The sequence below is a fragment of the Seriola aureovittata genome, chromosome 19, assembly GCF_021018895.1.
Source record: "Seriola aureovittata isolate HTS-2021-v1 ecotype China chromosome 19, ASM2101889v1, whole genome shotgun sequence".
NCBI classification, from domain to species: domain Eukaryota; kingdom Metazoa; phylum Chordata; class Actinopteri; order Carangiformes; family Carangidae; genus Seriola; species Seriola aureovittata.
The window spans coordinates 2,423,813-2,437,272 of NC_079382.1; the positions used below are offsets into that span (position 1 = coordinate 2,423,813).

Below are 13,460 nucleotides of genomic sequence, written 5' to 3' on the forward strand. Positions count from 1 at the left end.
GGTCCAGGTGGGCGGGGCTTGGGGCGTGGCTGAGGGCAGTGACTGCTTTGTTGTGACATCACAAAGTTCCAGAAGTCCTGACAGCTGGTTTTAAGGCTCAGTGTCTGAATACAGGCTGTGTGCATTTCTCTGTGGACTGAGGCTTTGATACTTTCACAGTATTAATATAGAACCTGGACCTGATCTATAATCAAACTACACATGGACAGAGACCTTTAGACTATATGGGACCTTTAAGTGAACAGTTCACAGTCATTTCCACCACAGGATGAGAGTTGGTAAAAATGGTGTCAGAAATTTTTCATACCGTATGAAATGATTGAGTCAAAAACATACTCCTAAGGATCATTTACTGCACTATATCTCAAGTTTCCTGTAACATAGTGATGTGTTAATAGGTTTAAACATCACCTACAAATCAGGAATCAGAAAAGACACTGGATTCTTATTTCAGAAGCATTTCGTTTTATTCCTCTACATCAGTTTAAAAGTAGCATCCTCATTAATCATCATCATCATTTATGAAGCAAAAAAACATTATTTTCATCTGCTGCCACAATTCAAAATAGCTGATAAACAAGTGCTTTGCTCAAATTGGGAGAATCTTTCATTTATAAAAATGAGTGTCAGGTGTGCATTAAGTTATACACAGTTTCATACAAATACACCATATGAAACTGTACCACATCCGAAAGGATGTGACGTGTTGCATCACTTTTATAATACAATTAGTATACATACTTTTTCAGGTATAATTACCAATTGCAAAGAGCTGAGAAGACTGAGCCTCTAAACTGCAGTTTACCGGGTTGTCATTCCTGTATCACAAACTGAGCTACAACCATCACATTTCTTAAACAACAGATAGTGAAATCAGTGGTGTACTAGTGTAAAGTTGTTTGTTATTTTCAGGGAGATTCAGCAGTTGCTTTTATGGGAAATGTCGACTTAATTCTGAGAAATATTAGCATTAAAAGTTCATTCAAAGTCCACAGGTGTGAGGCCGTTTGACAATGACGGGAACCTTAATGCACATTAAAAGATACAATTACATTTAAAACCCAAAGCGTTTTGTATCCCCGAGCATTTTAAAGGTTAAAGATAACTCCATCGTTGCACCCTCTCTCAGTTCTTGGCTGTCGCTGGATATCTAAGCCTTCGTCTTGATTCCTATTGGACAGGAGACGCCTGTCCCTCCCAGGCCACAGTAACCATCAGGGTTTTTGCTCAGGTACTGTTGGTGGTAATCCTCAGCGTAATAGAACGGCTTGGCTTCGGCTATCTCTGTTGTAATCGGACCGAAACCTTCCTCTGTTAGAACCTGGAAAAAACCAGCAACAAAGACACACATCATTTAAGGAAGATATTAACCAACTACACAAAGACATGTCTGGGAAATTCAGTTTATGGAGTAACAACAAAGAAAATATGCCGAGGAAACAGAACAAGAATAGAGCGTATGATGGGAATTTGCTTCTATTTGATTCCCCCTTAAATTTAGTTTTGTAAGAGAAAAACATGCAGATACCCTGGTGTTGATTTTTTTTTTCAAAGCTCTCATTTGCTGCATTAAACAAACTTCAGCACGAGAATCACTTGACTTTCAACCTGCCGCGGCCTCATATTGCAAACTACTTGTTATCATCTTAGAGAACAGAAGAAATGGAATTTATGTGTTTATGCAAAACACGTGTGTAGCTCCAGGCAGGGTGGTACCTTTACACACACTACACATTACACACACACACACACACACACACACACACACACACACACACACACACACACACACACACTAGAATCAGTTGGTGATGACACCTTCTCCTCCTTGTGATAAAAATTACTCAACCAGATGGCGTGTGGGTAAATTACAAGACAAAGAGACATGGCGAGTATGAAAAGAGTCACACACACACACACACACACACACACACACACACACACTTATGAAACTTTCATTCCTGATGGAATGGTGTTAATGTGATTTTTTTTTAACATGTGCGCATGAATGTTACATACATACAGCAAAGCTTGTTATTTGATCACGTCATGGCGGCTGGAGGAGCTAAGTTTGGTTCGACATTTACATATTTTTCCTTTTATGTGCGAAGCTGCTGTTCGTCCTCCTGATAGGACAAACCCGAAGCCCCTGAGGTGACTACACCAAGGTGTTTCAGCAACTAGAATGTAGCTCTATCAGACTGAGATCAGGTGGATTGGCTCGGCCAGTCGAGGACACTCCACCTCTTCACCCTGTAAAGCTGGTTGGTTTCTTTGGCTTAATGTTTATGATCGATCCTGCTGGATGATGAAACTTTTTTCCAATGAGTTTTGATGCATTTGGCTGAATCTGAACCACAGTACACAGCTGTGGACCTCTGCATTCATCCCGTCGCTTCCGATATGAAGGAAATCATCAATTAATGCCACTGTGCCGGTTCCACTGGCAGCCATACATGACGGAGCCGTAAGCGAACCAGCACCACGTTTGACAGATGAGTGGTTCCTTCTTTTCTCCAAATTTGCTCTTTCCATCATTTAGACAGAGGTGAAGAGTTTTGATAGAGGTTGTCCATGGACCTTATTCCATGACTTGTTTTTGTATGTTTTTGTGAACTGCAGCCCGGGCTTTCTGTTTTTGAGGTTTACAGGAGGTTGGTGTGAATCTTCTGAGGTTCTGGTCATGAAGTCTCTTTTTGATCGTTGACATGGAAACATGTGCGCCTGCATCCTGGAGAGCTAGTTGACTTGCTGTGCACTCGGTGGTGTTTTTCACAATGCAAATGATTTTCCAAAAGACTTGTGCTTTTGACATTTTCTGGTTTTCGTGTGAGCACCTGCTTTTTTAGAAAGTACCCACCTGCTGATTTTGGCAAACCAATGTCTATCGATATTCTGGCTTTTTAAATTTTATATTGGTCTATCCGTTGAGTGTTTTACTCTGTACTTTTACCTACTGGACTTTAGGTTTATGTTTGCTACATGAATTAATTGTATTGTACTTCCTATGGAGACTTAACGTAGATCTTTGACCTGTGATACTTCCTTCTTAACTTATAGCCTCACTAGCAGCGTGGCTCCAGTGTGGAGAGTCGGTCTGTCGGTCCACCACTTTGGTCTACACTGAAATATCTCAGTAGCTATACATTGATTGCCATGAAAGTTGATGCTAATAAACATGGTGCCCAGTCAATTAAATGTGCTCACTTTGGTGAGCCCCTTATTTTTCCTCTAGCGCCACCTTGAGATTAACATTTATGATTTAGATTGAGACTGCCATGAAGTTGTGTTCACACATTCATGTCCCCCTCAGGATGAATTGTAGTTACTTTGGTAAAGTAAACCTCTTTCTTCATCTAGTACCTTCATCAGGTTAAAATTATAATTTGTCCAAAACTTTGGTTTATGAACACAAACCTGCAAAACTAACATTTCCACCAGCCTCAGCTGCACTTTGTGTTTAGTTCTAAGTAGCACATATTAGCATGCCAATACACTAAACATTATACCTGTTAAACAGCATGTTAGGATTGTTAATGGGTGCATGTTAGCATGCTAATGTTAGCATTTAGCTCACACAGCCACTAGCATGACTGTCAACTCTTTGTTTTGTTACAATATGTTTAGTTTTACTATTGTTCTCTTATCTGTAATCGCTGCAATTGAATTTGCAGTTTCATCATATTCTCTTTTCACAGTTTCCTCCATTATAAACCTCAAACACCTCTTTTCAACCTTTACTGGAAGTGTGTTTAACTTGCTGCGCTGGTAGACAGGTAAACACACTGAAATATAGATGTAGCCCCAATGCTACACATTGTTATCTTAATCACAGCTCAGAAAGGACAGGACTGAGAAATGTTCAAAACAGCGAAAAAAGTAAACGGTATTAATACAAATCAACAATATGCCTTCATGCAAATCTAATGGAAAATAAAGTTTTATTTTATCTAATCTAACCGGCAAATTCCTTTGTACATTTAAGTGAAGCACTGTATGACTGGTTGGTGAAAACTAGACAGATCTATACATTCAGAGACAGCAAAGCACAGCAGTATAAAAAGACGCTTGCAGTTGGACTGGAAAGAACTCCTGGGGGAAACACTAAAAAGTTCTCTGTTTATTTTTAGCACAAAAACAATCAGACCTAAAGCTCTGCTGGGTAATTTCACACATTGGTGCCTCTAATAGTTAGTGAGAGGTAATTGTTAGAAAACCATTTTAGCTTCATTGACGTCAGCGTGCGGAAGTTGTTAAAGAAGATGTCAGCAAACTAACCTACAGGGTGTGAGCAGAAAACACCAGCGAGATGAGAGAAACCAAAGATGTAACGTTGGTGCGTTTTGCATTTAATGGACAGTGTTTGCTCCCTGCTGTTTGATTCATCAGTTCCTGTGAATATTTCCCACCATGACTGTACTGACACCACAATTTAATTTGAGTAAGTAGGGTGGAGGTACAACGCAGCAGTTAGTCAGATCAGGCTTCTCTTTTCTGCTGCAGCTGCACTTTGTGATTCAGGCTGGAAAGATGGATTTTTACATACAGGCGGCAGGTTTATTTATACAGTACCTATCAAAGACAAAGAGAACATAGAGAGAAACATTTAACACAAAAAGAGACGTTAAAATAGCTTAAAACAGAACTAAATCAAATAAAATAAAAATAGTTTGACGCAACGACAAAGTAAAACTAAAGTGCAGAAATAAATAGCCCCAAAAAACAAAAGTTTTTAGCCTTGATTTGAGACGATTTAAAGACGATTTGCTGTGGAACTTTCCAGATATGTGGATCATAGAAATTAAAGGCTGCTTAACCTTCTAGACAGAAAACAAATTTGTGCCTGAGGGCCTCACAGGTCTGGAGAGTTTGTTACCATTTAAACCATTTAGTGCTTTAAAAACAAGTAATATTTTAAAATCAAGTTTGAGCAAGACGGTTCCTGTAACCTTCTCCCTGTGTTTACTTTCCTGCTCCATCCAGACAACCTGACCAGTAAGAGGAGTGAATCTTCTCACCTGGTTTGTAGTGATGCATTTTGTCTCATTAGGATTTTTCTGTGTGAAAGCAAACCAAACCAAGGGGAAAATGCTACAAGATTACAGACTCATCAACTGAATCGCACCAGAGCGAATGAACTTTAGGTGTGAAAACGCTTACGGCACTACAGAGGAAAGTTGAGAAGAGCCTAACTTTATGCAAATGTCCCCTGATGCAACAACAAGGTGAGAGCCAATCACGCTGGTTTTGACTCCCATGGAGACGGAAGCACAGAGCTGTTGACCACTCTGCTCCATAAGAGTTGATGGGATCGCTTCCAGTGCCCACTCTGCAGCACTGCTGTATCCAAACACTGTCAACAACATGTACTGCGAAGCCAAACGACCGCTAACAAAGCTATTCTGTACTCTGGAAAACAAACTGTGCGGCAGAAAAATGAACTTCCTCATATGCAGTACGACTGCTACGTCAGAAAACTGCTGTCCAATCGGAGCAGAGCATGTAAACAACCTGCTCAACCACCAAACTACAAGTTTATGAGAGGCCAGAAACTGCCAACTACTTTGTATCCGTAAGCGAATACAGCGTTTGTGTTATGGTTCTCTCAAGATGAACATAAATGTGTCTGCGAGTCAAAACAGAAAAAAATATATAATATTTTAAAAATAGTTTTTGGGTGAATCACGGACTCATAGAGAAGGTTTTCACACTTGAGAAGGAAAAAAATGTAAACATAGACAGAAACAGCTGTTGAAAAGTTTTGTGTTCTGAATGAGCTGCAGCTGTCGGATCACATCTGGTGGAAGACTTGTCATGGGGTCACAATCTCCCCTTCATGAGTTACAGCGTTGAATAATGGCCAGATGTGTTTTTGCAGAACATGATGATGTCACAAATAGCGTCATAATTAGTGTATGAATTTGTGAGTTATGGTCAAAAAAGGTCACAGTGACCTTGACCTTTGACCATCCAAATTCTAATCAGTTCATCCTCGAGTCCAAGTGATTGTTTCTGCCAAATGTGAAGAAATTCCCTGGAGGCGTGAACGAGATATCGCGTTCACGAGAATGAGATAACCTGAAAACATCACGGCTGTCGCCAGGGTGGAGCCATAAAAAAAAAACCTAAAAACATTCATGAAAACTTCTGAAACTACTGATGCAGTACAAAGTATTTTTCAACTTTGATTCTGAAAGTTCAGTACGTTCTAAACCGTTCCTGCACAGCGAAGCTAAACACATCTTTGTCGCCTTCTCAGTGATTTGATGGCATTTTTTATTGTAAACCACTGTAACGGCTGTGAATCCCAGCTGACTACAGCTCACCTTCCAGGTCTACAGGGGGGGTTGTTTCACGCGTAATACATTTTGGTAGACTATTCCTTTAAGATAATGAATATAAGCGTGTCTATAGACATGTATATGAGCACTGACTTCAATCCAACACTACCTGTGATGGCCAAAATGGCCGCGTTCTCCATTGTCCTGGTCTAATGGCATCCTCAACCATCCTCCCTGCCTGTTCAGTGTTTCAGTGCGTTCGTTCGGCCCTTCTGCTGTGTTAGCAGCCTGCTATAAATGCATAATTCACATCCATTAATTTGCATGTCAGAGAAGTAGATTGCTCATTTGGAATGCAAATACCTTGACTGCTCTGGTAAAGCAGGGAAACGTGAACAACACTGATAAGCACCCACGGGACACAGAGAGAGAGGAATGAGGGAAAAAAATGGAATGAAAAAAGGTGAAGCTGGCTGGAAGTGGGGATTTCATAGATGAAAAGAAAAAGAAAGAGAAAGAAAAGAAAAGAAGGGAAGAAAAGCAGCTGTTTAGTGTTTAGGAGAAGATATATGAACGTTGAAGAAAAGAAAACGTAGCCACAGAGGTGTATCAGGAGAGAGAGAGATGACAGGACAATGAGCACACACTGCTTTAGCACCCATGCTTGCACCCACTGAGCGAGCACACATTATTACATAAAGCAAGCACGCACACACACATACACAAACACACACACACACTATTACCACTTCCACCTGCCATTTTAGACGCAGTGCACACCCTAATGATGGGTAGGAGGCAGGAGAAGAAAAGGGAGGCTCCTTTCATGCTGCAGACAACCGCCAGCCGCCTGCAAGGTAATTATCTGCAGTGCTGTTGTACCTTACACACACACACACACACACACACACACACACACACACACACACACACACACACACACACAGCAACACAAACCCACACATATACACACCAAATTCCCCAATCACTCTCTGTGTGTGAACAATACAATCAAGCCAGGCGGCGAAGCGAACACAGTCAATACCCTGACACCAAATTAACCACACTATTCTCTCTTTTTCACCTTCCCGTGTCTCTTCATCGCCTCTCCTCACCTGAACTTTCTCTCCTTCTTCTTGCACCTGTGTTTCACTTTTTTTCCTCCCTCCATCTACATTTTTTATGTTTGCGTGTATGAAATGTGGCTGGAAAAGAGAGAGAGAGAGAGAGAGAGAGAGAGAGACAGAGAGCGAGGAGACTCTGAGGATCAGCGTGGATATTAATAAGTATTCAGGAAGTGTCTATGTAGGCGTGTCCTGGGAAAATCCTCTGTGCTGTGATGAATTTTACATTTTTCAGTTTGTTGGGAAAGAACAAGGACGAGTGGGCAGCTGAGCATGAGCGGCCGCGGCCAGTGTGGCTGCAGACACAAAGAAAAGAAAGCCACCTACGGAAAAAAAAAAGGGCTTCATCGACAAGAAAGACTCCACCCAAGATTTTAGGGAGCATAAACTCATTAATATTTTAACGATGGGACTGCACAAGCAAAGTCGGTGTGTGGAGGTGAACGCAGGGAAGTGATGCACGGAGAAAAAAAACAAACAAGAAAAAAAAAAAAAAAACAGCTGAAAATTTCTCGTTTTTGCTCGTTTGTGTTAAACTTCAGATAGAGAGGAAAAAATAGAGCTAGGATCATAAAAATGAGTCAAAACATAATGAGAACAAACCCTAACAGTCAGTGTGTGTGTGTGTGTGTGTGTGTGTGTGTGTGTGTGTGTGTGTGTGAGTGAGTGAGTGTGTGTGTTAGTTTTGCAACTAAAGCGATTTTTGTGGAGGACAGATTTAAGGCCCAGATGGTTTGGCATGGAGTGTGTTTGCTATAGGCCAACTTCTCACACACACACATGCACACACACACACAGATGGGAGAGGGTGGGGGAGGCAATCTGGTGAGAAAAAAAATGAGAGAGGAAACAAAACCTAGAGAGATTTAGACGTGGTGGTTCGATGAGGAGAATCCATCTCGTCTATGACTGCAGGACGAAAAACTACAGTTTAAAGATAGATTAGAAAATGTGAGCATCTGTCCATCTATGACCAGTATCCATAAAAGCTTCTGGACATTACTAATAATAAAAAACACAAACACACACACACACACACACGTACGTCCACTGCATGAAAAAAAAAACAAAACAAACAAAACATACAAATGTTGCTTTTCTATTAGCAGCTGCAGCAATTTATACATCCACCCTCAAACTAATACATGGAGCCCAAACCAGCCTTTTATTAACCAGAATAATAGTGTAAGGATATAAACATATACAACTATTTTAATGATACCTCACACTATAAAATATGACTGACCCCAGGATGACATGATACATCCTCTGAGGAGCAGGAATGGGCTGCCACGTTACATTTCACGGTAATCTGGCCGTTCGGTTTTTGATGTTTATTGTTGACAAACTGTTTATGAAATTTTGACCTGATGGTGGCGCTAGAGGAAAAGTTTAGGTGTTTTGTTAGAATCACAGGGAGCATGAACAGCCAGTTGTTGTTTTCTGATATTTTGTGCATAAGGTTTGGAATTCAAAAATCTGGCTGAGTGTCCAAAATGAGAGTTGTTTTCTCCTTAGTCTGAGCATGAAAGGTTTGAGGTTCAATTTATCTATTTGAACTTTTCTGTTAAGGTTGTTGTCTTGTTCATTCTGTGTCTTTTCCTTCAGCATTGTGGTTTGTTTGGTAACTCAACACACTCACCACCACTATCTGTGATCTCCTCCTCCTTGTTTCCAGCTAAGTACTTTCTCTGGGTTTTAATGGGTTACGATTTTTTTGTTTCACTGCAATGTTAGAATTGTCCTTAAAAGGGTTTCCTGTACAGCTGTGTGCACAAGTTAATACTGTTACTCTTTTATTTCACAAACTTAAAAATACAAAAATAAAACAGTAATTGTGGCATGTTCAAAAGTTAAAGAATTTTAAATTAGTTCTTAGTACCATCAAACCCCATCCCCTACATTCTCCACCTTTCAGCATATTCCCCGTCCACACCGGTGTCTTGGGGTACGTCCACGCTACTTCATTTTCATTTTAAAACACATCTCCACACTGCTGGCCCTGTTTTAGTTTAAAATCTCTGGGGTTGCGTTTTAGTCTGGACGGACAAAAACAGAGACACTTTTGGAAACGATGGTGTAGACGCCCATGGTCACTCCCTGATTGGCTCTCATCAGCCTCAGCTACCAGTGTTGAATACAATATGATAATGTTGTAACATTTAAAGTGTTACTGACCTTGTTTTTTTTTGCTAGCAGCTGTTTTTCAGATAAAATTCTGCATTTAAACTAATCAACTGGAGAGTAGCCAATCTGCGTCCTGTTTACACTGGTTTTCAGATGTGTTAGTTAATAAAGAATTCTGTTTGAAAATGCCATTTTAGAATAAAAATGTAGCAGTGTGGACTTGACTTATTCATTTAGCAACTTTATCACACTGTAATGATGTGTTGTAGTTTGATGACAAAATGCTTATCAGTAGATACAGCTACCCTGGACCATGATCCTGCAGTTAGCTGAGCGGCTACGAGCAGCTGTGGAGAGGCCGACCCAGCGACACGGGGCTCTCCTGGTGGTTCAACTGACAAACGTGCTTTGTTTTACTGCTAAATGAGATTTTCAGAGTGAAGTGACCATTTTGTACATTTCAAGGAAGAAATCTGATGGTTTATAACAAAATACCTCCTCGAAATGAGATGAGAAAAGTGTCAGTTGCTAGGAAACAGACATAAAAGTTGATAACCAATGTTGAATTGAGTATTTAGGGATTTCCTAACCTGAGATAACGCAGGATGAAGGAAGATAAAATAAAGTAAATCAGGATTTGCTTCTGTATTACCAAATTGAGAAAAATCCAGTTGTAAACTGTTCCTGTGTTAAAGACAAGAAGTTTCTGTTTCTGGATTTCGCTCATGAGACTAAGAGACGAATCCTGCTGAGAGAAACAAGGTTTTAGAGAGAAAAGGAGGGATGAACACATCAAGAAATGGAGAGAAAAATAAGGACCAGACTACACTAGAACAGAATAGAATAGAATAGAAAAGAAAAGAACAGAAAAGAAAAGAAAAGAAAAGAAAAAAGAATAGAATAGAATAGAATAGGAATAATCTCTTCCTCTGCAGTTTCCATGGCAACAAGCCCTGTTGGTGGGATGGTGGTGCAGAAGTCTCAGCAGGAGACAGTTCGAGAGAGGGTGTGTGTGTGTGTGTGTGTGTGTGTGTGTTAACTTGAGAAAAGCTTATGGGTATATATGGTGAATGTTGCATGTACACACACAGACAGATCATTATATTTCTGTATTCATCTGCTGCCGTCAAAAGTGTCTGAGTGTTCCTGTTATAGACTGAAGGAAAGGAGGATGTGCAGCAGAGAGGCATGCTGAGAGGCATGAGTCAGAGAAAGAAGAAAGCATGGAGAAGAGACTGATTAAATACAAAGGACAGAAGAGGAGGGTGGACAGGAGAATGGACGATGACGGATTGATAGATATTTACCTTCTGGTATTGATCTTTGGAGGCCAGAGCTTCCTCGAGGTGCTGCTCTGTGTAGGTGTAGATGGCAGAGCGGTACGTTGTCCCAACGTCGTTCCCCTGACGCATCCCTGCACACACACACACACACACACACACACACACACACACAATGTGAGTATTGAGATTTGAAGATTTCAGCTGACTCCCCCCTGGCAGAGAGAACATCACATCATCTCAAAACAACAGCTGACAGCATTTCCAAAAATATGACTGGTCTGTCTTGGCAGAACTGAACGCAGTTTTTTTTTCACTGTGATCAGATCATCTCATCATGGATCTTTCCATCATGTCTGTGTCAGCTTGTCCGCCTGTCAACCACAATGTTTGGTTAACTCAAAGGTCTTAGCTGTGATGCTCAATCCCACAATTTGGTCAAAAGTCAATATTTGTAGTAGAAATGACTTTGGTGACCTTGTGACTGAAATACATTTCTAATACTTTTTAAACCTCCTCTTGTTTCTGGCACAGCTTAGTATTTGATTTTTCTTATCTTTATCCTTGATGTTGGTGTTTTCTTTTCTTCCTTCATTCTATTCTGCTTAGTACCAGCATTTTAATCTCTTCACTTGTCTCATTGTGTTTATGTTTCATGTCTTTATGCTGCAAAAAAAAATCTGAACTGAATTCAAATTCTCAACATCTGTCTTCCCTGTACTTGCTGTCATTAGTACGTTAACATGTAACATCCATAGACTGTGTATAAAGATGGACGTAGCCTCTGTGATGTCACCCACAAGTTTAAGAGCGGTTGTGAAGGTCAGAGTGAGCTGCTCCACCGTTGCCATCTTGGCAGTGCCAGACTTCCCCCCTAACTCCCGGCTAATACAAAAATGGGCAAAGAGGAGGGGCATGAGTGGAGCTGAGACTTCGGTGCATGCAGGTTTATGGCAATCACACGCTCACCCATCTGTCACTCAAAGTAGCCATGCCCTTAATTATACAGAATTTTACACCTTAATAAAACGGTTTAACCATATAAAAATTCACCCCCTGTACAGTTGTCACGACATTACATTAGCTATGGAGACCAAAACTGGTTTTTGTACCAGGCTGTAAACATGTTTATTTCCACTGTAAAGTTGGACATTTTAACATGGGAGTCTATGGGGACTGATTCACTGTCGGAGCCAGACTCTAGTGGTCATTAGAGGAACCGCAGTATTCGGCTTCATTTTTCAGCCCTAGCAGTTGCTGTTTGGTAACATCGTAATTTAACATGTCAAAATGTTTTCTTAACATGCTCATTATGACCATATTAAAATGTTAAAACTAGCCTGCTAACATGATAAATATATGGAATGTTTATCTAGAGCTGCTAAGTCGGGGACAAGTGGACTTGCTTTAGACACTTGAAGATACAGTATCTCACCTCTCATGGCTTCAAGAAACACATCAAACATCCTCATGAATCCAAACTAAGTCCACTTGACCTTGATTTAGCACTGCTAGCATTAACATACTAACTGTACGTTAAGTTTCATGTATAAGAAGCTAACCATTTGGATGAAAAAATATTCAATCCGCTGCACAATAAAAAGGCTGCCGTCTTTGTTTTGATTCAGAAACAGAGGTGCAACTTTTTGAATTAAAACTTTTTTTTTTATCATTTAGCCCACGGAATATTTTTCATCACCTATGTGACTCAAATATATGCTAATACATGACAGGCAAAAACTGGAGCTAATGCGGCTGCTGAGAAGATGGCTAAAGATAGCTTTCTAACAAGCTGCTGTAAGGATTCAGTGTAAGGCATCGCTAAACCCAAGCTGCGGTTGATGCTGATAAAAGTTGAGCCATGTCTGAGAATTTCAAGTTGAATCTGTCAAGGTAATTTGTGTTAAATTTGGTAAAAACTTCTGGTGCCACCTTTAAGTCAAACTTGATATGTTATGCCCACTGGCGATAACAACATTGTCTCTTCATTTTTTCCCATCCAACAAGTTGTTTCCTGGTGTGTAATGAGCACTGCAGCCTCACCGCTTGCAAAGCAACGGACCGTTTATCTCATTCTCCTAAAGATTTCCCTGAAGGGTGTCGTAAGAAACATATGAGATGAGGTAAAATATTGATGATTTATCATACTGCAGCAAAATCTTGGTGAAGCTGCCAGTGTAACTCTGTTCTTACTCAGGTTAATGAACTCTGGATTGCCATTCAAACCATTATTGTTGTTGGTGCTGGTGAAAAGACCAGACAAATATATTTACACTTTTACCTGTCTCTCTTTCAGGCACATTTTCATTCTGTTTATCAGTAAAAAAAAAAAAACAAACAAAAGGTTTACTGTAGTTATGAGTGTGGCTGTGGGTGAGGCTGTACCTTGAGTCGGGTTGTGGCTTTCCCAGAAGACTTTGAGCAGGTTGGGGAAGCTGATCTGGTCTGGATGGAAGACAACTCTCACCACCTCAGTGTGGCCTGTCTTACCTGCAAGATGTGAGTTTATGTGTTTAGATCAGAGAACAGCTATTCACAGCTTGTAAACCTTCTACTATTTAACCTTCAAGGTATAATACATAAGATTTGTACTGGCGCATTGTATGAAAATGAGTATAAAACATTTCTGTGGGTGAATATAAAAGAAT

The 13,460-nt window shown here is 40.3% G+C and overlaps 1 protein-coding gene across 2 annotated transcripts in view; it reads right to left on the reverse strand.

Moving 5' to 3' along the window:
- Window positions 1-442: 442 nt before the first annotated feature.
- msraa (methionine sulfoxide reductase Aa) overlaps window positions 443-13,460 on the reverse strand; it is a 39,904-nt gene continuing 26,886 nt past the window's right edge. For both annotated transcript variants that reach the window (XM_056363152.1, XM_056363153.1), the window contains exons 4-6: window positions 13,198-13,302; window positions 10,840-10,946; window positions 443-1,321 (exon numbers count right to left, since the gene is read on the reverse strand). In XM_056363152.1, coding sequence (XP_056219127.1) covers window positions 1,151-1,321; window positions 10,840-10,946; window positions 13,198-13,302 — 383 coding nt within the window. In that variant the 3' untranslated portion in view covers window positions 443-1,150. The remainder of the gene's footprint in view (window positions 1,322-10,839; window positions 10,947-13,197; window positions 13,303-13,460) is intronic.